General features: G+C 35.0%; 1 protein-coding gene across 1 annotated transcript in view; it reads left to right on the top strand.

The window, feature by feature from the left end:
* LOC150087048 (dnaJ homolog subfamily C member 21) overlaps window positions 1–24712 on the top strand; it is a 374824-nt gene that overhangs the window by 64802 nt on the left and 285310 nt on the right. The window contains exons 2-3 of the mRNA XM_090372359.1: window positions 5962–6087; window positions 21665–21753. Of these exons, the coding sequence (XP_090228485.1) occupies window positions 5962–6087; window positions 21665–21753 (215 nt within the window). The remainder of the gene's footprint in view (window positions 1–5961; window positions 6088–21664; window positions 21754–24712) is intronic.

Here is a 24712-nt window from a genome sequence, read left to right as displayed (position 1 = left end):
TTAGAAAATTTCATATCCGACTGCACAATTACCCCCCAGGTCTCTTTCATTCTCCACTATCCTGAGCGTAACACCACCCAGGTACATTTCTCTGGGGTTACTGCTACCCATATGCAGTACTTTGCATTTGTCAATGTTAAACTTCAGTTGACACTTCTCAGCTCATCTGCCTAACTTTTCCAAATCCTGTTGCAGCAGCATACTGTTATCAACAACCCTGCCAACTTTTGTGTCATCTGCAAACTTTGACATTAAGCTCGATATGCCTTCATCAATATCATTGATAAATATACAAAACATCAATGGGCCCAACATGGACACCTGGGGAACTCCACTTCATTAGTCCATGAAGAGCAGTGTCCATTGATTACCACTCTCTGTCTTCTCCCACTCAACGAATCTTTTACCCACTGTAGCAAATTGCCCTTAATGTCATACTGCTCAACTTGTACAATAGTCTTCTGTGTGCAACAGTATCAAAAGCTTTCCTGAAATCCAAGTATATGATATCAAAATTATTTTTTGCATCCAGTCTTTTGTGACCACGTCATAGTATTCAATCAAATCGGTCAGACAAGACTTCCCCTTAACAAAGCCATGCTGTGTCTGAATTATTATGGCAATCTTGTCTTGATGATCCTGCAATGCTTCTTTAACCAGTGACTCCATTATTTTCCCTGGAACAGAAGTCAAACTAACAGGTCTGTTATTACTCATGTCGCCCTTTAATCCCCCTTTGTGAATTGGAGATACATTTGCACATATCCAGTCTGTGAGGACTTCCCCTGAGTTCAAGGATGCTCTCATAATTATGGCTAAGGGTTTGCTTACTTCCTTTGCTGCCTCCTTTAATGTAACTGGATAGATCCCATCTGCCTCAGGTGCCTTTCTTATGTTTAATTTCAGCAATTTCTCCTCCACTTTGCTCTCAGTTATTATGAAATCATTTAACTCCCTGTTAGAGTTAGTTAAATGTCTGCCCTTCTCCTCCTTGAATAACTCCTCATATGTGGATATATTGCAAAATACTTGTTCGGTTTTTCGGCTACCCGAGCAGGATCATCAACAGTCGAACCATCGATATCAAGGAGACAAATCTGATTCATCCACTTCCTTCTAGAGTTTACACAAGTAAAGAAGTCTTTGCTATTTTTCTTTGCATCCAAGGCCTGACGTAGCCGAGTAGTCAGGAGCGAGAGTGCATAGCACGCGTTCTTTGAGTGGACCTGGGTTCAAGCCCGTGAGTACTAAATATGATAAATATTTGTATTGACGATTTATTGTAAACTCTACTGACTTGGTTGTCGTGCCAGAGTATAAAAAGAAATTCTTTGCATCCTTTGCCTAAGATTTCTCGTAATCTGCCTTCGCTTGCCAAAACTCCTTTGTGACTTCGAGGTCACAAAGTACCCACACTTTGTGACATGCTTTTAGAACTTACATGAAGAACTTCACTTAGAGCTTTCTATTATTGAGCCAAACATATAGCATGTTTGTTCTGAAAGGCATGCTTTTCAGAACAAAGGGCATGTTTGTACTGTATGCTTTTTCCGAAGATACTTCCATGGGAACTGTTCTGAATTGGCTTCTATAATTCTTGCTCTCTCTCTTCCAAAGCAGTCCAAACACGTGCTGTGATCAGTTAGCATCCTTTTACTGTTCAACTTCAAACTCACAGAATAAAATTTTCTTCTCCTTCAACTTCTGTTTTGTGGAACAACATTCCTTCATATGTATTTTCTAAAAATTACATTTTACAGAAATTCAAGAAGTCGTGTCAACGAGTATCTTCTTTCATCCTCTCAACTTTCAACCCATGCATAATAATAAGTACTATAGGTTCTAATACTTTTCATGCTTGGGATTTTCATTGAAAAAAAAAAAAAAAAAAATCTCAGACTACGACAGGAAAAGCTAGATGCTTGAGTGAACTACTCCAGAAATGACAAGACATAACATTCCACCCCCAACTAAAAGTATGGTCACTAAGGCTTTCATTCTAACGTTAACTTGGCCACAGACAAAAATGTGAAAACTTGGTTCCATTCAAACAGATATTCCTTTTACCTCCTGATTGGCAGTGTCATGTCAGCATGTACAAAGTCAACTAAATGCCAAGCACCATCAATTGGGGTACGTTGACACTGACAAGTTCTATTGTGAATTGGAGGATTGGTCAAAAAGTTTGTGTCCATCAGTTTTTGTTCCTGTTCTGGAGCATTTATATTAGTTACCATGAAGACAGATTGACTGTAGTCCATATACAAGTTACAGTGATAGTGAACCACAGTCAATCTATCTTCATGGTAACTAATATAAATGCTCCAGAATAGGAACAAAAACTGATTGACACCAAAACTTTATTCTACTAAATGAAGTGGCAAGTGAGATCTGCAAGAAAGAGGAATTAAGATTGAACTTAGGAAGAAACCACCTTGATGTCACCCCTCCATCTTAAAGAAGCAACAACGTCTCTCTCTCTCTCTCATGGTGTGAACTTGTATCAGCTCACGAAACCTGTGATCTTGAAAGGAGATTACTCATTCTGAACAAAGAATTTTTTTTGTCTCGATGGAGCTTGTTTGGATTTTCTACTCGTTGACTGTCCCTTTTGAGGACAGTAAGTGGCATATAGCACTGCAGGTTTCTTTTTTTTGTTTGTTTTTTAATTAACAGTATTATTTTGTTGTAGCCTGCCTGCTTGTGCATGGTGTTGCTGGAAAGCAGCTTTCCAGGCAGTCACTGATTCCTGGCAGCATATTGGCCAGAAACAACTAAACAAGACACTACACAAACATTGTACTATAGTCATTTCCAGCCAGTTTACAGAATTACATGTCGTCACAGTGTACCACAACAGACTTAAACTAATGTTATGGAGCTGCCCCATATAAGATAAAACTCATGTCCGCATGTCATTATGAGCCATAATGATAGAAAAAAAATTAAAGCTAGCTCTGTACTTGTGTCTTTGGTATGATGTTTCCAAGATCACCTGAAAACATGGAGTTATAATGTGGTATTAGATTTGGCACATTTTAATGTAGAGAGGTTCCAATTTTAATGCATTACACCAAGAACGTAACACACACACACACACACACACACACACACACACACACACACACACACACACACACACACACACACACACACACACACACACACACACATAAAAGCCATAAATCGGATAGGCTTAAAATTCTTATACTACCTTTAAGAACCTATAATTTTGCTATTTATATTAGCAGTCTTCAATAGAAGTACAGGCATACCTCGGTTAACGTTACCTCTGATAACAAAGCTTCGATATAACGAAGTCCGCAATTTCAAGCCCCATTTAACATAAAAAAAAATATTCCAGTTTAATCACCTGAAATCTAAACAAACTGAAGAAATTACGGAAACCTTTGGGGCTTCTCGTGGTTGGTTCGAGAAATTTAAAAAACGGGCCAGGATTCATAGTGTAAAATTAACAGGAGAAGCTGCAAATAAGTTTCCAGGAAAACTAAAGGAAATAATTGAACGTGAAAATTTTCCATATTTGGTGTTCAATGTTGACGAAAGCGGTTTGTTCTGGAAACGGCTACCAACAAAAAGCTTCATTTCTATTGAAGAAAAATCAGCTGCTGGGTTCAAAGCAGCCAAAGACCGTTTAACGTTACTCTTTGGATCAAATGCCTCTGGCGATTATAAATTAAAATTGTTATTAGTTTACCATTCAGAAAATCCGAGGGCGTTAAAAGGTAACATAAAAATGAATTTACCTGTAATATGGAAAGCAAATAGAAAAGCGTGGGTTACCAAGGAGTTATTTACTGATTGGTTTGTTAACCACTTTTGTCCTGAAGTAAAACGGTATTGTCAAAAAAAAAACAACTTTGAAGAAAAAGCTCTTTTGTTGTTAGACAATGCTCCGGGACATCCTACTGATCTTAACACGTTGGACACGTGCATTCCTGTCAAAGTTGTGTTTCTTCCAGCAAACACAACTTCCCTGATTCAACCATTGGATCAGGGAGTAATAGCATCATTTAAAGCTTATTATCTGCGTCGAACATTAAGCAGTTTAACTGAACTAGAGGATAAAGAGGAAATGACAGTTAAAACTTTTTTTGGAAAAACTGCACCATTAAAAACGCAATTGAAAACATTGATAGTTCTTGGAAAGAAGTCACTAAGAAATGCTTAAATGGAGTTTGGCGCAAAATATGGCAAAATAAGTTTGGCCCAGAAGTTGTACTAGAAGAAGAAAATAACATCCAAGAAATTAGAAATGAAGTTATCAAGATGGCTCAATCAATAGGTTTCGAAAATGTCGATGAAGAGGATGTTAGAAATTTATTGAATGCAGAAGATGATGTTTTTTTAGTGGAAGATTTAGAAAACCTTGTTAGCAACGAAGACAAAGTTAATGAAGACGAAGTTAAAGAAGTTCCTGCCGAAAAAGTGTTAACAACCAAAGATTTAAAAAGGTGCTTAAATGACATTGAAAACGTTTTAAATTTTTTTAGTGAAAATGATCCTGATTTAGGAAGAAGTGTTATTGTTAAACGATCAGTGTTAAATGCAATAACTTCGTATAGGCAATTTCTAAATGAAAGAAAAAGAGTATAAACAACAACTTTAGACTCGTATTTTAAAATGTGATTTCACTTTGTATGTAAGTTGACTGTTTATTTAATAAAACTTTTCTTTGTTCGGAAAAAAAGCTTTTCATTTTCTTTACGTAGGAACGTATCCCTATTCTGGCCATAGTATTTTTACCTCTGAAAACGAAGTTTCGCTTAACGAAGTAATTTCGTAGAACGCATCCTATTCGTTATTCGAGGTATGCCTGTATATTAAAAAAGAAAAAGTGTAGTAGTACACAACTTCCTGTTGAGGTGTGATTTTTTTAAATCAAATTACTGAAGATAATTTCCCATTACAGTTGTTCCCCTGTATCTGCTGATTCAGTTACCCGCGGTTAACCACGAAAAAATAACAAAAAAACTTAACACGTACTACTCGCATGTCCAATACGATGCTTCCCTTTATTTTTTACTCGCTTATGATTTGGTCACCAACATTATAATGGTTCTTTAGAGAATTAACGGATGTACTGTTTTCAAACTTTGGAATAATTTCAAGTTTTTGTTTAATTTGAAAGCACAACTCTTGTGTTTGCCCATCAGTTTCGTGATTTATAAACAAAAAAAAAAAAAAAAAAATCCCGACATCCCTCACATAAATAATGAAACAATTTCCTTTTGCGGTGCAACGGAACACAACAACCGACGCGACATGACACACTAAATCAAACTAAACATTTGGTCTCTTTTTTTTTTTTTTTTTTTTGTTTTGTTTTGTTTTGTTTTGAGTGGTAGGTGTGAAGACAGCAGGGATTGCAAGATAATAGTACACCTATCTCCCAATGACGACTTATATCGCCTGTTCTTGTCGCTTATTTACAACTTACAAAACATCTGTTTATACCTATTTTAGTTATTACTTGAATTTTATGATTTCTGGTCTTTTTTTTTTTTTTTTTTAATTTGGAGTCTTGAAGTGTCCCAGTTAATCCAATCCTGGTAAATCGAGAGTCTGCTGTACTTTATTATTACTGTATTTAATGTTGGTAATGTTCTACTGTGTGTTTAATTTATCAATTAAACTTTATTATGCATATGTATGTTCAAGAAAATCACGTTATGTATGGGGTCAGCAGGTGTTCGCTTATATCCAAGTTTCAGCCATCCACAGTAGGTCTTGAAACATAACCCCTGTGCATACGGGGAGTCTTACTGTAGTATATTTTCACTTTCAGAAGGAATTTGTTTTAAAAATCTTTGATTTTTTTTTTTTTTTTTTTTTGAATTTACTGCTATTGATATTTAATGGATAATTTTGCATTTATTTGTAATTCAAACATATAGGATATTCTCATTTATGGTTAAAAAAAAAAGTTTTCATTTGCAGATAAGAATCCCCACAGAATAGAAGAAGCAAAAGAACAGTTCCAGTTGATTCAGCAGTCTTATGAAGTACTAATAGATCCACATGAAAGAGCATGGTATGACAGACATAGGGATTCCATTTTAAAAGGTGAGATTTTAATTTGTTTATTACTCTAGGCAGTGTCATTTTTGAACTTCATTTTCAACATCATTGCTTAAATATGCTTTGTTTGGACACAGGCAGTTGCAAAACAAGGGCATTTAATGATCCAAAGGTTGGCGGGGTTGTTAATAACAGAAATGACGGTATGCTGCTCCAACAGGATCTGGAAAAGTTGGGCAGATGGGCTAAGTGGCAACTGAAGTTTAACATTGACAAATGCAAAGTACTGCACATGGGTAGCAGTAACCCCAGAGAAATGTACCAACTGGGTGGTGTTACACTCAGTGTAGTGGAGAGTGAAAGAGACCTGTGGGTAATTGTGCAGACAGACTTCCAGAGTAGGTCATGGGGTCTTGTCAATGATATACAGGAATTTTGTGAGCAGGGATAAGGAGATGATTATCCCCTTGTATAAGGCAATGGTCAGGCCACACCTTAAGTACTGCATACAGGTCTGGAAGCCTCATTTTAGGAAAGATGTAGAGTTGCTATAGAACAAGTACAGAGAAGGGCAACAAGACTGGTGAAGGGAACAGAGGAAGGTGCTCTTATGAAGAAAGGCTTAAGTTCTGCAAATTGCAGCTTCTGGAGACTAGGCACTTGCGAGGTGATCTGATTGAGGTGTATAAGGCCTTGAATTGATTGAGCAGGCTCAATGCCAATGGGATTCTTCTATGAGCTCTCCTGGCAGCCTGTCTGCACTTCTCAGAGAACTTCATGCCAGACTGTACAATTACCACTTGGTCTCTTTAATCCTCCACCACTGTGAATGTGGTTTGTTATTCTGCGATTACTGCTGCCCATATGTAGTACCTTGCAACCTCAGTTGCCACTTCTCAGCTCATCTCTTCAGTTTTTCTAGGCATTGTTGCGGTAGCATGCTTTGATACTGCAACAAAACCTAGAAAAATCTGCAAGCTTAGACAATAAGCTTGATATGCTTTTGTCAGTATCATTATGAAACTGTTGAAAAGAGTAAAGGGCCCAGGACTAAACCCTGAAAGACTCCACTAACAACATTCTAAGAAAAGCAATGCTCGGTTGTAATCGCCCACTTCTGTGCCACTCAACCATTCCTAATCCATAGTACTCAACCTGTGTAGTTTGGCCATGTTTTGTACTTTTTTTGTCATTTTCGCCTGCGTACAGCCATACACTTACCCGCAATGCCACACTGTTCCAATTTGTACATGAGTCATTCATGTGGAACAAGTGTAAAACACTTTATGAAATCTGAGTACAGTCATTCCTAAACTTAAAACAGAGTTCTGTTCCAACGACCACATTGTAAGTCGATTTGGTTGTGTCAGGCGTAAGCCCGTTTTCTATATACATAATGCATTTATTCTTTCTTTTTTGTTTAATTGTTTGTTTATTTATTTAGCAAACTTTTTATTTTAGGTTTTTTTAGTTTTATATTTTATTTGTTTAGTTTTTACAAATCTCTAAAATCCGTTTCTTTATAGCACAATTTTCAAACCAGCATCATCTATGAGTGTTGATGTTTTCATTATTTGATCAGATATTTCATGTTATATGCATTAAATAAGTGCTAAAATTCTCCATGATAAAGATTAATACACTTGGAATTTCTATTTTGTCTCAGTCTGTTGCTAGGCTTCAAAGCGGATGAATATTTCTCCTCCCCCACCTTTTTTAGGCATGATTTACATAGATAGATATGCAAATGCAGATATATAGAATTAACTGTTAGAAAAAATTCATCTAACTCTAAATTGATGATTTTGGGTAATTTCATAGACTATCTCTGTGATGCTTCCTTTAACCACTTCATGGATTATCCCGAGATATCTCGTTTTTAGTCTTAAAAATTATTTGGAACAACATGAAATATCTCGGGACACAATAATACCCGAAGCAAACAATACTACCTCCAAATTTAGGACTGAAACATATTTTCTCTGGCATTTATATGGCTAATTTTTCATTAGGCAGGTAAATCCCGAGTTTTCTCTGCCATTTATCTGGCTAAGTTTGCATTAGGCAGGTAAATCCCGAGTTTTCTCAAGAGTTTCTTATGCCTGGCAGCAAACGACTGGCTTTTGTTTTACTTATATTGTACAGCAATGTCAGAACAGTAGTGCACATTCCTGTGCTGCCAATAAGCAAAATATAATTTGCTGTCCTAAATGCAAAATACTGAACTCACAAAAATAATTCACAAAAACAATATTGAAAAATATTTCGCCGCCCTCTTGAACTGCTGCCCGTAAGTGATGCTTACCTCGCCTGTCCACTTGTGACGGCCGTGTGTCAGAATGTAGTTAGTTCGTGATTACTGCTTGTGTGTTTCACTTGATTTTTTTAAATTTATTTATATAATGAGTAATGAAGACTTTTTTCTGTGCCTTTCTTTTAGCTCAAGCGCTAATTTATTAAAAAAAAATCTGTATAATTTGCACACTTTTTGGCGTACACAAGATAACTTGGGATAGCCCAAATGGGTTAATTACTCCCATGTATTTTCTATGAAAAAATTAATAAAAAACACAAAAAACTATACAATAAGTATTCGCATGATGCATACTTTTAATCTGTAAAATAAAAAAAGTCGATCCATTACAGCACATTTTCTGGAAAAAAATGTTCCGGGAAGGGGTTAATACTGCTGTGCAGGTAGCTGAGGCAGTCATACCACAGCATCACAACTGTGTAAGATATTTGAAATTTTTTTTCTGGAAATGACCATTATAAGTCTGGTTTGCCATAAGTCGCATACATTGTAAGTTGAGGAGAGACGGGGGCTCACATCTGATGAGTATGCGCTTGGCACACCCAGGGTCCTGAGCTGGATATCATCATCTCTTTCTTGGTGATTCCTTTCTACTTCTCTCTCTCTCTCTCTCTCTCTCTCTCTCTCTGTCTCTCTCTCTCTCTCTCTCTCTCTCTCTCTCTCTCTCTCTCTCTCTCTCTCTCTCTCTCTCTCTCTCTCTCTCTCTCTCTCTCAGGGTAACTCGGGAATTTTTTTTTTTTTTGGTTGGTGCAGCATAAGCCTCGGCTTCCTTGCACCATATAACTAATAATGATAATAATAAATTAGTTTTTGCATCCAGTTCCTTTGTTACTGTGTCATAGTTGCCAGTTGGATTGTTCAGACAATATCTCCTCTTCACCAGTCCATGCTGTTGTTTCTGGATAACTGAATTCTTGTAAAGATGGTTCTGTAGTACTTCTTTAACCATTGACTTCTGTTACTCTTCCTGTAACAAAAGTTAAGCTTATAGGTCTGCAGTTACTCAGCCTTTGTCCTTTGATCCTCCTTTATTAATAGGAGAAACATTTTTGCATCTCCAATCTATATGGCTCTCCCCTTGCATCCACCGATGCTCTCATAATTATGGCCAAAGGTTTGCTTACCTCTCTTGCTGCTCTTTTAAATATAACTGGATAGATTTAATCAGCCCATAAGTGGCAGCATACCTGTCAACCTGTATAGTTTGTTTTTTTAATCTGTAAAATAAATTTTTTTTAAATTTTTACTTTTTTGTCATTTTTGCCTGCATATGGCCATACATTTGTCTTATACAATTTTTTTAATACCCCAAAATTGACTAATTATGTGCTTATGCTTGTGGATTTGTGTTTGTACGCCCCAATTTTTTTTAAAATTTAATTATTTTTTTTAAATTGGTGAAGTCTATTTAACATGATTTTACCAGGGTCAGGTCACCTGAAACAACCAATCAAATTATTCTCACAAGAGCACTTTTCCCATGAGTGATCACAAAAACAACTTCATTTACTGTTCGATCGGTTCTGTGTAGACATCTCATAACCTGCACTTTTCATTGATTGTTCAATTTGTGATTTATCAGAACTCTGACACTCTCCCTCTTATTATTACTAGAGACTAATTTCTTGTTTAATAAGTAAGTTTTCCTTATTTTATGCATTACATGTTACTGTCAGATACATGTTTCCTTAAACATTCATGCACTTAACATAGAGAGGCGGTGACAATGGTGTAACTATTCACAAATTCAAATTTTCATCCAACTTCTATGTTGGAAAAAAATTTTTTGCTTATTGATTCAAATGAAATCTCTGTTTTGAGGTAGGATTAAATTATTTACCTATTTAACAATTTTAACGTATTCAAATGAATGCAAAGTTAAAGTATGATGCCTCATGACCCATGTCATTGGCTTTATTTTATTAAACATCTTCAAGAGTATTTATTTTTTTTAAATTATTAAATAATTTTTAAATTAATTATTTAATTGTTTTGTTTTTTACAGGTGTGAAAACTCTAAGTGAACAAAAGTGAAATTGAAAAATGTCCTAATATTAATCATTCTACAATCATTATTTTTGTGTTTTTAATAGTTAATTGATCAGCAATTAGGTACCATATTACAGCCACTCCCTGGCTTACGTAATACTCAACTTACGGAAATTTGACTTTACATAAGTTTTTGCTGGCTGGTGCAAACTTAAAAAAATCATGGAAACATATTTTGCACACTGTGGAAATAAATAGGAGTAAATCCCGTAGGAATATTGCGAAATTATCGTAATATCAATCCAGTAACACTGGTTTTTTTTTTTTTTTTTTTTTGGTAATTTGTTCCAAGACCTCGGAAGTTAATTTTTGCTATATAACTAAGCTATTTATTTCTCTAAAAGGTCATTTTTATAATGGAAATTGCACTACACTTTCATCATTATCATATGTTCCGTTATAACAATCAATTTTGAACACCTTTGTGATATTTTTCTAAAACATGTTACTGTAGGTCACTACCATAAAACAATAAAAACAATTTGCACTTTCTGGTTTATTGGGCTTTTCTGTTAACCCAATCTATTATAAACAGGTAGTAAACTCAATCTTATTGCATTTGTGATAATACCGATAACTGGAATTGTGTGGGTTTTATGTTACGGTATTATGGTGAAATGAGTTCCTCTTCACTGACATCTTCAATCATATAAAAAACCTAAATAAATTTTCAGAATCTTCTCTTCATTCCTATTTACTTTTTACAATGGTGAAGGGAAAAGGGACCAACGGAAAGTGCAAGTGCTGGCAGTGCTAGGAAACAAAACAAAATTGATTTTTAGAAATGAAGATGATTAATTAAGAAATATGAAGCAGGACAAAGTTTGTCATCTATTGCATGGAATTAGATCTCGCTGCTTCAACTGTGAATACTGTTTTAAGGAACAGTGTGTTTATAAAAGAACATGTTAAAGGATCAACTCATTTAAGATCAACAGTGATCACAAAACGGCATTCGGGTGCTATATCGAAGATCGAAAAGCTATTAATAATATGGATGGAAAATTAGATTCTAAAGCAAATGTCCCCGAGTCCAATGGCCATTCAAGCAAAAGCAAGAAGTATTTATAAAGATATTAATCTGATTAGTACGACAAACCCCAAACCAAGTTCATGGCAAGCAACTGGTTGTTTAATAGGTTCCAGCATTGCACTGGTTTCCAAAACATTAAAGTATGCGGTGAAGTCGCCAGTGCCGATTCTGCAGCTGCAGAGAAATATTGTGATGTGTTAGGGAAAAAAATCCTTCTAAATCTCCACAGCCTCAGCTTCTGCAGTGGCGTGCTCAGCAGCGGGAGAGTTAACTCTGGCAGTGATGCTCGGAAGGTAAAATTTGCTGACTTATGCCTGTCCTCTCCCTTTTTGTAATTTTGCACACTTTTGTAATTTTTCCTGTGCATGAGATAAAAAAAAAAAAATTGAACAAATAATTCTATTTACTTGTTCATCGAACATTTCTTTTTTGTTTCATTAAAATTTGCGAGTGCTGCATAAGCATTTAGGTGAATTCCGACACGTAAAATTCCAACTTGTGTAGAGTTCTGCGGAATGCAACCCTTAATGTAAGTTGGGGAGTGGCTGTATTATGATTTATGTGTATAGAATTTATTTTTAAAAATAGTATTATTCCTTCTTTTAGTTGAAATATTTCATCCATCAAATGGCTGAGCCTAATGCAAAGAAATGTAAGCTTGAAGACAGGGCAAAGGTCATGGCAATTTTCAGGCTTACTGGATTCAACACTATCCTGGCATTGTCGATGTATCCAAATTAGGATCAACCCATGCTTTTTGCAACGTATGCAAGAAAGACATTAAAGTAGTGGTTTCAGGCTTATATGAATGACCTGAAAGAACAATATAAGACAAAAATGCATGAAAAAATCTTTGAAACAAAGAAGGGAACATCCATCAAGAGGTTTGCTCAGCCAGTGCAGGAAGATGATAACGTTACTAGAGCTGAAGTTTTATTTGCAAATTTAATTGTCCAACACAACTTAGCTGCTTAAGTTGTTGATTACTTTTTTATTTTACAGCTGTAATGTTTCCTTATAGTACTATTGCCAAAAATTTCGATCAAAGCAGACAAAACAACACTTATTATTAAAAACTGCTTGGCTCTATCTGTAACAGAACCAGTTATCGAGTTGTGCAGAGAGAGAGAGAGAGAGAGAGAGAGTGTCAATCAATTCTCATTGATGATAGATGAATCAAATGATAAAAAAACTGAAAAACAGTTAGCATTTATGGTGAAGGTTTTCGAAGATTATTTGGGATCCAGAACAAAATTGCTGGACATTCAGGTATGCAGCAGTGGGACCAGTGAGGCCATATTTAGTGTTATCAACAATATTTTCACAAATTTAAATATCCTTTGGAGTAATTGTATTGTCTTTGCCAGTGTCATGATAGGGATATCAAACTCTGTGCTCATCAGAGTGAAGCAGAGAAATCTTGATGTTTTCAGTATTGGGTGCATTAATCTGTGTGCATAAGATGTAATTCCATTTGGCTAATCTGTGTGCATAAGATGGAATCAAGGAGTTGACTGTGCCAGTAGATATTCTTGTGGTGGAAATTTATTACCATTTTGAGCATGGTGCTAAACAATGAAAAGTATATAAGGATTTCCAGCTATTCACTGAGGAGGATGACCTGAACATGCAAAAAACACTGCCAGACCCGCTAGCTACCACTGCTCAAGGTGGTGGGAAGGGTCCTTAACCAGTGTGGGACTCTTTCATCTTATTTTGAAAGTTGCAGTGATGTTGAAAATCTTGGCAAAGTCAGAAACATCTATGCACTTTTGAAGTCACCACTGACCCTGCATTTTCTGCATTTCATTCTGCCACTTTTAAATGAGTTCAGTAAACTGTTTGAAAAGTTTATTAAATGAATCTCAGATAGATGGTATGATGGAGGAGATGGACAGATTGCTTAGGAAATTTTTAGTTAAATATGTGAAGATGAGACATGTTTATACAGTTGGCTGAGTTGATCGTCTTAAGATTCAGTGATTGTGAGCTGCAGCATGATGACAGCACACTGGCAATAGGCCTGTCTAACAGAATATTGATTAAAGAAATGGAGATTGATGGCGCAGTCAAAAGGTAATTTTATGAGGATGCAAGAAATTATATGGCAATAGTGAAAAAAAATATTTGAAAAATTTACATTTTAAATCAGGTGCTGAGGGACCTCAAAGTACTAGACCCAACCATTAAAGATAATCTGCAGTACTTGCATATCTGCAGATTGGCAGATATTTTGCTCCACACCTCGATCAGAAATCTCTTAAAGATGAATTTGATTATTATTGTATGTTGGCTAATAGCTGTATGACAGAGATTGGTCAAAAGAGAAGCTTTCTACTTGGCTGGATATTATTGTACAGATAACAAGCATTGCTCTCATCTGCTTCCCAAATCTGAAAGTGATTATTTGGCAACTACTGACCTTGCCTCACAGCAATGCTGATGATCATTCTCCATGATGAAGAAAGTTCATATAGACTGTAGGAGGTCCATGAATGCAGACACACTGACTTCTTGTTTTATAGTGTAAAATAACTACTGGTGTCAGTTGTACAGGCCCACTGATAGCACATATATAAATGCAAAGAAGAGAAGAACAAACCAGATCAGACCCTTATGTAATGGACGTGGGATAATGTTAGATACCCCAGCGGAAGTTGCAGATGAACTCAACAGTTACTTTGCATCGATATTTACAGAAGAAAAACCCTTCACGTCAATGAGAAATTCTGGGAGTGAAGTTGAAAAAAATGTAATTAATGATGTTGGAATTTCACATGTTTATTTAATGAAAAAACTTTCAAGCCTACAGGCCAGTAAGGCTCCTGGGGCTGATAGCATTTACCCGATAATCTTAAGGGAGGTGGCAAGTGAGTGCACTGAACCATTGAGGCTAATTATGAGAGCATCATCTGGACTCAGGCGTGATACTGTTGGATTGGAAAAGTGCCAGTGTATCTCCAATACATAAGGGCGGTTCTAAGAGTGAAGTGGGAAATTACTGGCCGGTTAGTTTAACTTCAGTAGTAGGGAAAATCAAGGAGACTATGATCAAGGGTGGAATTCTGAAGGATACTCAGCATAGTTTTGAAAAGGGAAAATCATGTTTAACTAATCTGGTTAGCTTTTTTGACAGGGTCACTCAAGAGCTGGACTTAGGGAATAATTTCAATGTTGTTTATTTGGATTTCAGCAAAGCATTTGACTGAGTCCCACATGAGCGGTTACTTTATAAGCTGGAACAGGTTGGAATCATAGGGAAAATCCTTAGATGGATAGCAGGGTGGCTTCAGGGCAGGAGGCAGAGGGTTGTGATAAATGGTTATTCCTCAGATTGGATTGATGTAAGACGTGTGGTTCCCTAAGGATCAGTATTAGGACCATTGTTGTTTTTGATTTTCATAAATGACATCGATGAAGGGATAGAGGGCGTGATGTCTAAATTTTCAGATGATGTAAAGATTGGTAGGATAGTTAATGATAGCGGCCAAGCAGAGTTTCTTCAGAATGACCTAGACAGATTTCACGGATGGTCGGAAAAATGGCAGCTATGCTTTAATCCATTAAAGTGTAAGGTATTGCACCTGGAGAACAGTAACCCAAAAATAACTTATACATATGGCAGAGTTGAACTAAAGCCGTTAGTGGAGGAAAGGGACTTGGGTGTTATGGTACGGTTAGATTTGAAGTTCTCCGAGCGTTGTAGACTGGTTGCAAGGAGGGTCCATGGTGTCCTATCGATGATATATCGAACAATTGCTAGTAGAGATAAGGACGTCATAATCCCATTATATAAGGTTATTGTTAGACCATACTTGGAATACTGTGTGGAGACTACACCTAAAGAAAGACATTGTTCTCCTTGAAAGGGTCCAAAAATGGGTAACTCGCCTGGTGAGATAGGCAAAAGGACGTCCATATGAGGAACGACTTTGAATATGTGGATTGCAGAGCTTGGAAACTAGGCACCTTAGAGGGGACTTGATTGAGGTGTTTAAGGCTCTGAGAGGCATAAGAAAATGAATAAGGACAAAATATTCACGATTATAAATGATTCTTGAACTAGTGGCCATAATTTCAAGTTATGGGGGGAGTTGTTTAGAGTGGATTGCAGGAAGTTTTATTTTAGCCAGTGAGTTATAAATTACTGGAATAAGTACCTACATGGGTGGTAGAGGCTGACAGTCTGGGAAATACATAGGTTGTCCATTTCCTTTTCTCTTATTAATTTTTATTATTATTATTTATTTATTTTTAATTTTATTCTTATTATTATTAATTTGTTTTATTCTTATTTTATTTTATGTATTTTTTGTTATTTTATTTTATTATTATTATTTTTATTTATTTTTTTTGGCTGGTGCAGCATAAGACCATTACTAATACTAATAGCATTTTGAAAAGTGCAAAAGGTGCCTGTGTTGCTTATAATACTGTGCACTAAACCAAAAGAGGAAAATAAAGTTTCAGAAATATCAAAATTGTCTCTATATGTGTCTTAATTAATTTGTATATGTCAATTTGTTGGTTTCAAACTAATGATTTTTTATAATTTATGAAAATATTTTTTTTGTAAGGTTTTTTGGGTATTTATAAGGTTTTTATTGATTCAGCATACAGGTTTTAAGTTACAGGTTATAAGTATTTAGGGATTATGCCCCATACTTCTTCACACATAAATATATATGCAAAACATTTATTCAGTTTATCAGCAAAAAAGAAAAGGGTTGTCAGTATTTGTCATTCATATCTAGTGGGCCAGTGTGGTACATCCTTTAATTCTAATGTATTAACATAAGCAAAGAATTCTCTGCAATTTTTTTATTAAAAAAACTCTGCATTTTTGGCAAAATATTTCTCGTAATATGACTTGGGTTGTTGAATCACCTTATTGAATTGATTGCAAGCTACTTTCTAGTTACTGTAAGTTTCTGCATCCCTTAATAATTTATAATCATTCTATGTATTTTTTAGGTGTATCTGTTAGCTTCACCAAATCTATCTGCATGTAATAACTTGGCTCCTAGTGGATTTATTTTCATGAAATTTTATATTTGGGCATTTTAAAAATATTTAATATTACTAATAATATTAGTAAGTGGAAATGATGGGAAAAAGGTAAGCTTAAACAGCATCGGCATTAAAAGTTGTCAGGTTCTTCCTTAACATTATTTAAACTGACTACTTCCACAACACCAGAGGAAGTTTGTTCAAACAGTCACCAACCCTGCTGACTAAAAGCAGATTTCTGCACATCTGTGAGTCTGTTGAGCCTTCCCAAATTTCATTAAAATCAGACCAATAGAAAACTGTAAATAGACCAATGGGTAGATTTTCATGAAATTTTATATTTCCTCTCTGTATCTTGAGCCTTTCCAAATTTCATTAAAATCATATTGGACCAATAGAAATCTGAGAAATTTGTACTTATGTTTTTCATAGATATCACATAAGCTATCCATATATCATTAATTGTAGCTTAAACACTGGATATTATGTTTGTTGCCACGTGCCATTTAGAGGAATGAAGGGGCAATATTGACAGATGCACAGAAAAGAAATGTTCTTGTTTTTGCACATAAACATTTTTTTTTTGTTTGTTTGTTTGTTGTTATTAATCAGGAATTATTGCTATTTACTGACACTCTTGAAATATAACACACTGCATACATTAACTGACTCGTCTTCTTTGTCACTACTGTCATCAGTTTTCTGACATCTGTTTAGGTCTAAACCTTGAGCACTGTCCCTTAGTTGGCATAAAATGCTTAGTGGCTTAGATAATTACTTTCCTAAATATATTCCATTTTGAATTTCCATTGGCAACGCCATCAGTTGGTTCCAATGAAAAGAATTTAAAAACTTTCTAAGACATTGTATTCACCTTTATTAAAGCGAAATCTCTTCCCTTTACCCTTACCAATAGTTATCTTTAAGCAAATCCCACACCAATGCATTATGACCACTGCCGCCTAGTGGTTCCTTTATCTCAAGATTCTTAATGCATGAAAATTCACTGCTAGTAATCATATCAAGAGTATTACGTTCTCTTTTTGCTTCTCTAACATGCTTCTGTAGAAGACAATCATCCAATAAATTATTCTAGGAAAGTACTGCTATTGTGTAAGTGACCAATCCACAAATTCCTTTAAATATCTGGAAAGTTAAAATCCCATTATAAAAAATTCTGATTTACTGACTCCGCTCTATTTACATGTATAATTGTATGTTATACTCATCACAGTCATTTGGGTTATCTCATACAGCAGGCCCTCGTTATAATGCAGTTCGCTCTACGTTGATTTGCTATAACACTGTTTTTATATTATAACCTATATCTCACTCTAACGCTGTCACAACTCACTATAAAGCTCTTTTACCAGCATACAGATCGGATTGAATTTTTGGCATGTTTAACGAAAACTTTTCATCTGATGTAGTCGATAGCTTGAAAATGAATAGCAAACTTTCCCACGCTGACTTGCAAAATTTTCTCCGATGCTAATTTAATTGCACTATGGTGACTTGTTACGTAGTTCCGAGATCAATATTTTAAAAAAAAGATCAAGTATATTGCCTTTAATATTTGCATTATATGCATTTATCCAAAGTCTAGTCATCACTCGGGTACAGTGTTAGACATCGTTAATTTATTCGAACATTGTATCATAATTAATGTAACACAGTTACATTTTCGAAGATGAATAATGGCAGATAAGAATTAGAAAGGAACAACGTCTGGACGTGGTACGAAGCTTACTAAGGTAAGAAAAATACTGAATTTGAAAATTAAATTAAATTATACGTTTTGAAGCGAATCGATTCCATTCAACGACAAGTGAATGTGTGCAATTCACTTGTCGTTGAATGGAATCGATTGGTGCCGCCACTGTGCAGGAGCGGTAGTTCATAGCACACGCTTCTTCATTAGACTGGGATTCGAGCCCATGGTTCCGCATCCTCTGTAAATACGGAGGATGCGGAAAGGTCAGCGAATGACCACCGCATATCCCTGGAGCAATATGGCCTTAATTGCTAATGCTCCTTGAAAAAAAAAAAAAAAAAAAAAGTGTGCAATAATTTAGGAATGGTAGATTCCACTGTAAGAACAATTATAAAAAATAAAGAATCGATTTTAGCAGTGGGAAAGACAGCTGTCCCACTGCAAGCAACTAGGCCGGCTATTATAATTGAAATGGAGAGACTTCTAAGTAATTTTATTGAATGTAATATCCAACGCACAATTCCGTTAAGTTAAATATTATTAAATAAAAATCAATTAGCCTATATGATGATGTAAACAAAGCTCACCTTTAAAAAAATAAAATAAAATGTGGAACCGTTTAAAGCTAGTAAGGGCTGGTAAGATAGATTTAAAATCCAGGGAAACTCCGCAAGTGCAGATCAAGAAGGAGCCGAAACTTTCAAAAAAGAACTTCTAAAAATTATTGAAGAGTGGTGTTAAACTTCTCAACAAATTTTTAACATAGGTGAAACAGGACTTTATTGGAAATGAATGCCTAAAAGAAGTTTCATATCGAAAGAAGAAAAAAAAAAAAAACATGTCAGGCTTCAAAGTGGCAAAGGGTCGGTTGACTTTATTTTTGGGTGATAACACTGCGGGGATTTTAAAGTAAAACCCCTTTTAGTTTACTAGGAAGACACCCAAAGTACAACCAAAAATCGACCAAAGTTACGAAAACTCAACAGCCCAGGGCCATTGGATTAATAAATTCATGATTTTAAGTTTAATTTTGATACATAATGTAGTTACTTACCACATAATTATATACGTATGCAATGGAGAATATTTTATATGTACAAATTTTTTTAATATTAAATATTTTGACCGATATTTGTGCGTATTTTCGCTACCGTTTATTATTGATTAGGAAATATCCAATGGCATAGACCACGACTCACAAATACATATGTTACATTACGGGAATACGGTGCTCACTTAGTGCCGATTCACTTAGCGCTCTGTTTTTCGGGAACGAATTATCAGTGTTAAGCGGGGTCACCTGTATATGTTTTCCTGCTGCTTATGCCACACCAGACTCGCTCAACATTTCACTGGTCACCTACATTTGTCATGCCTTGTCTGCCACTTAGTTGAAGGTGCAGAAGCTACTGGAATTGGTAATCCTCTTACCCCTGTACTGATTCACATGTAGCACCACCAAATGTTTTTTGGTAACTACACAAAGGAACATTATACTGACTACCAATTCAAACCAAAAAATTAAAAGGATTTTATGTTTATAAAATAAATTTAATATCGATTAACTGATATGTATTGCCCTATGGAATCAACATCATTGGGAGCTTCCTGACTTGCCTTCTTACCTATACTAAATTATTATTACATATTATTAGCCATATGGTGCAAGGAAGCCTGAGGCTTATGCTGCACGAGCCAAAAAAAATTCCTGAGTTACCTTGAGAGAGAGAGAGTCAAAAGTAGTCACCAAGAAAGAGAAGAATGATGATATCCAGCTCAGGACCTGGGTGTGCCAAGTCCATACTCATCCAGATGTGAGCCCCTGGGATTAATTAATGCTAAAAGGTGGTAAATATGAAAACTGTAGTTTCCCCTCATATTTCTGACAATAAAAGTAGAATTTAAACTGTGTCTATCTTCATTTGTAATTTTTAATATCCGTTATATAAATTTTTGTTTTTTTCCCAAATCAAAAGTCAGGCCATTTATGTCATGCATGCCACAAGTTGGGCATCCCTGGCTTAACCATTACTTCAAATTCATTAAATTTGTTTACTATACTCCTAGCATGGTGTTAAGCAAATATATGTGTTTTTTTTTTTTTAATTTTTAGCAGCCCTAACACAACCCATGTAGTTGCTTGTCTTATGAGAACAACTCCCAGCAGGCCTTGTAATTTCTGACACCTTGTTTTCCTGGTTGCTGCATGTTCCAGTACAAGCAGTGCAAGAATAATTTTCACATTTTCTTGTGGCTGTTGTTAATCTTTTAGTTGGTGTATCCTATCCCTGTAAAAGCAGTTTTTCTTGTTAACAAGCATAGACCATATGGAATCTGAGATGCTGAGAAAAATCAACCCATGACCTTTCACAGTCTCTCCAGTGCCAAATTAGTTGACAAGGCTCTATCATGTATTCTCTCCTGTTGTGTTTGGGCAGCATTGTAGACACCTTGAAATTTAATCCTTACTTGTGATTTTTTCCTCAACATTGCCCTATATCTGTTAAGTAAATCCTCGGATCTCTTCTTGATATCATTAGTACTGTGTACAACAGTAACATCTTTTTTGTGCCCTTGAAAGGTGATAGCAGCTGTAGATCATTAACTTTTGTCCCTGGAGGACATACTCTGATCCTATTCCACTTATCCTTTTTGTACAATATATATCCAGTTTCCCTGAGATAGCTGCTTCCTGTGCAACATGAGCTCGCTGTTGTTGAGGATATTGGTCTGTGAAGTTTTCAGAGTTGATTTTACTAAACTACTGTGAAGAAATTCAATTACTTTTTTGAGTGGCATGTAATAACAAAGATTGGTAAGTTTTATTTTTGCAGCCATTATAACTTGTTATGTAGCTGATGAACTGTATGGCTTATAATGGCAGTATAAACCTTAGTTATGTGGAATTAATGCTATCACTTGTCTGCATCATTAAGTTGTTGTTTATGGAAAAGATTAACCATAGAATCAGTAAAGCATTCATTTTTTCAGCTGTACCCACACTGTGCATTTTCTGTGTCCCTTTGCTCTCAGCTGTTTTAAAGTGATGTCAAACTGGCCATCAGTTCACACAAGTACTATATGACCAGCCACATAGCTGTAAATTTCAAGAACAGTTCATGCTGAGTTATGAAGTTTACTGAATGAGAGAGAGAGAGAGAGAGAGAGAGAGAGAGAGAGAGAGAGAGAGAGAGAAAAGAAAAGAAAGAAATGTTTGTTTGTGTTTATTTATGCAGATTCTTATAGGCAGATATAATTGTTGGTATGAGTGCAGGATTGCTTTATTAATATTTTCAGATTATAAAATTATAGTTTTTATTTATTTATTTATTTTGTGAAATATACTGGATTTTGAAGAATTCTTGATTGTAAAGTGCTGGATTTTATAGAGCTTTTTGTATATTGAATTGAATAACTGTAATAGCAAGTTAGAAGAGATGTGCTTAGGATTTGTGTCAAAATTGAATTAATATTTCAATTTTTATTTTATTTTATTTTTTAGATCATGATAGCAGATACAGAGATGACTGCGTGGATGTTTTCCAGTACTTTAATACTTCCTGTTTTTCTGGATATGGTGATGATGAAAAGGTAATTCTCACATTAGTTATTAGCCCAACTGATTTTACATTTTCTGCAAAATGCTGAGAACTCTTTATAATAATGATAATTTCATAAATGTGGGTTTTGTGCTCTGTTGATTACTTTGTCTTGTTTGCAATTCATTTGTAAACTAAATTTGATATTACTCGGAAATATTTGTAGAAGTGAAAATTGACATTCTTTGCCTAAGAACATTAGAAAAGTAATGACATAATACTGTCACGTTGTGTGATCATGTTTTAATGCAACCATTATGCCTTTCACATTGCTGTTGGAAAATTGAATATGCATTCAGATGACATGACATTTCAGAGTCATTCATAAGTTTAGAAAATGGACTCAAGTTAGTAGTCTTGCCATTACTTAAAATACTTTTAAAGCTCTGAAATTGGAGGAATTGGGTTACTGATACTATTTTGCAATTCTTTTTCAGGTCTTCTTGCCTTGTAATTTCTCAGATTAATTGACTCATCTGATACTCAGTAGTTCTCTTCATGATATAAAAAAAACATGAGTGATCTGTTCTCAGACATTTACAGTCTAGCAATGACGAGATGAATTTTTATGGGCCGGCGAGGGTAGCATGGTTCCCCCTCCCGGAAACTCAGGTTTTTTAATCCAGCAAAACAGGAAATCAACCACAGATCATGCAATTTACAGACCATATATACGGAGCAATATAGCCTTGGTCGCTGATGCCCCTAAAATCCTGCTACAACAACAATCCCCAGTCCAGATTGGCTCAGTCCTGTAATTTTAAAATTTGGTTCATAAAGGTCATAGGTCAAGCCAGCAGGGAAGCTGTTAAAAAGTCAATGTTAGGTGGCACTGCTCATGTTTATTAACTCCATTCCAGTATAAGTATGTGCTTACTACATTAGATAAAAAGATATATCTGTTCTTTTTAGGTCCTATTTTTGGACAGGTATGTTTACATGTTTGATTTTTGTAATAGCTGAAAATTTATCTGTAATAGTAACACAGAAAAGTAAGGCTGGCAATGGCTGATTATGAGAAATTGCTGGCTAGGAGATCAAAGAATGGGACAAGGAGTTTTTTTACATATATGATTAGAAAGAAGAAAAGAATGAATGCTTGCATAATGTGTGCAGGAAAGGTCTTAGATAACCTAGCTGATGTGAATGAAGTGAACAGATACTTGGCATTGATATTTATAAAGAACTCTTCATGATGAGGGGAAACTATGATTGAAGCTTGAAGTTAGCAATATTGAAATTACAGAAGATTATTCATTAGAAAAACTGGATCGTGGAGTGTTGTGGCATATACACAATTTTAAGAGAGGTGGGAAGGGAATGCATTGAACTATTAACATTAATTATGAAGGCATCATTATGCTTGGGAAAGATTACTTTGTACCAGATAAGTGACAGTGTATTACCAATAGATAAATGTGGTTTTAAGAGCAAAGCAGATAACTACAAATCAGTCAGTGCTTAAGTGGCAGGGAAAATCATGGAGGCAATGATTAGGAGTGCAAACTTTTAATCAAAGTTATTTCTATCTAAACAGCACTGCTGTTTAGATAGAAATAACATTCAGTAGGAAATATAGCATGGTTTTGTAAAGGAGCAGTCATATTTAATTAACCTGGTTAGCTATTTTTGACAGATTTACTTATTAGCTAAATTAGTAAATAATTTCAACATCATTCATTTGGATTTTAGCAAAGCATTTGGTTTAGTCCATCATGAGAGGTGAGGTTAATGCATGAGCTGTAACATGTTGGAATCACACATAAGATCTTCGATTTTATTTTTGCTTTTTTAGTTCTGTTCAATTGTAGAGTACAGGTCATAAAATCTAAAGATTTTCCATTAACTAGCAGTATGTAATTGAACAAAATGAAAAAATAATAAACAAGTAAAGGAAGAAACTTTAAAATACAGATTGCATTTCATGATGGTACATGTTATTTATCTGCTGAAACATATGATATTCATTAATTAGTTATCCTCAATTCGGAATCAAAATTGGGAATACCATTTGGACTATGCAGGAATACAGTATTGAGCTTACTAGCTAATGACAGATCTCTAATAAAAAAATTTTTTTTCATTTTATAAAAGTTGGCAGGTATGGTTAAGAACAAGATTGGAATATTCCATGATAAAATCGAAATCCTTATTGTTTCATATAAATTAAAATTTTATGGTTATAGCCGTGCAGTGTGAGTTGTGCCGTGGAAACGACTGCCATTTTTATCATGTTTATCAGTCCCCATACTGATAAATAATATTTATATTACTTCTAACAGCTATATCACTGAGTAAATCGCAACAGTTAATGTACACTGTACCAAACTTGTGCTGTTCGTTGTAACATGCATGTCTGGATTGGATTTTTGCTAGCTGAATCATATTTAGGAATGGGTTTTTGCAGGTAAAATTCTTTTTCACATGTTATTTGAAAAAATTACTTTGCTGAAAAGAAAGTATATTGATAAATGTGTCAAGTATAGATTTACTTTTGTTATAACAGGGAGGGGGGAAGGCTGCAGTGCGCCTTATGCATGGAAGTTATTTCCGATAAATCCTTAAAACCAAATAAATTGTAACATTATTTAAATACTAACACAATCAATTGAAGAAGAGTGATATGTTTTTCTTTCTTTTGTTAATATGAAAATAGTCTAAATTTGACATCATAATTTCAACATTTTACCAGTGGAATATCCCCTTTCCAAGTTTTGATTTGACTTGGATTGCAAAACTTAACGGATTTTTCAAAGTGAATTTCATTCACATGAAGGTTGGAAACTGGTATAGGTTGTAAGTGAAATATGCACATGCCATCTTAAGTTTGCTTCCTTTATCTTTGATTCAATGCTTATTACCCCAAGATTTTTTTCTGATTTTCTCATTTGCAGTTTAATTTTGCTGTTGATTCAGATGTTAATTTCATTTATTTAATTTAAAATTTTTAT

The sequence above is a fragment of the Mastigoproctus giganteus genome, chromosome 4, assembly GCF_048544385.1.
Source record: "Mastigoproctus giganteus isolate SK-2022 chromosome 4, ASM4854438v1, whole genome shotgun sequence".
Taxonomy (NCBI): domain Eukaryota; kingdom Metazoa; phylum Arthropoda; class Arachnida; order Uropygi; family Thelyphonidae; genus Mastigoproctus; species Mastigoproctus giganteus.
Note: the sequence above shows the minus strand (reverse complement) of the source record. Positions and strands in the feature narration are given on the sequence as shown.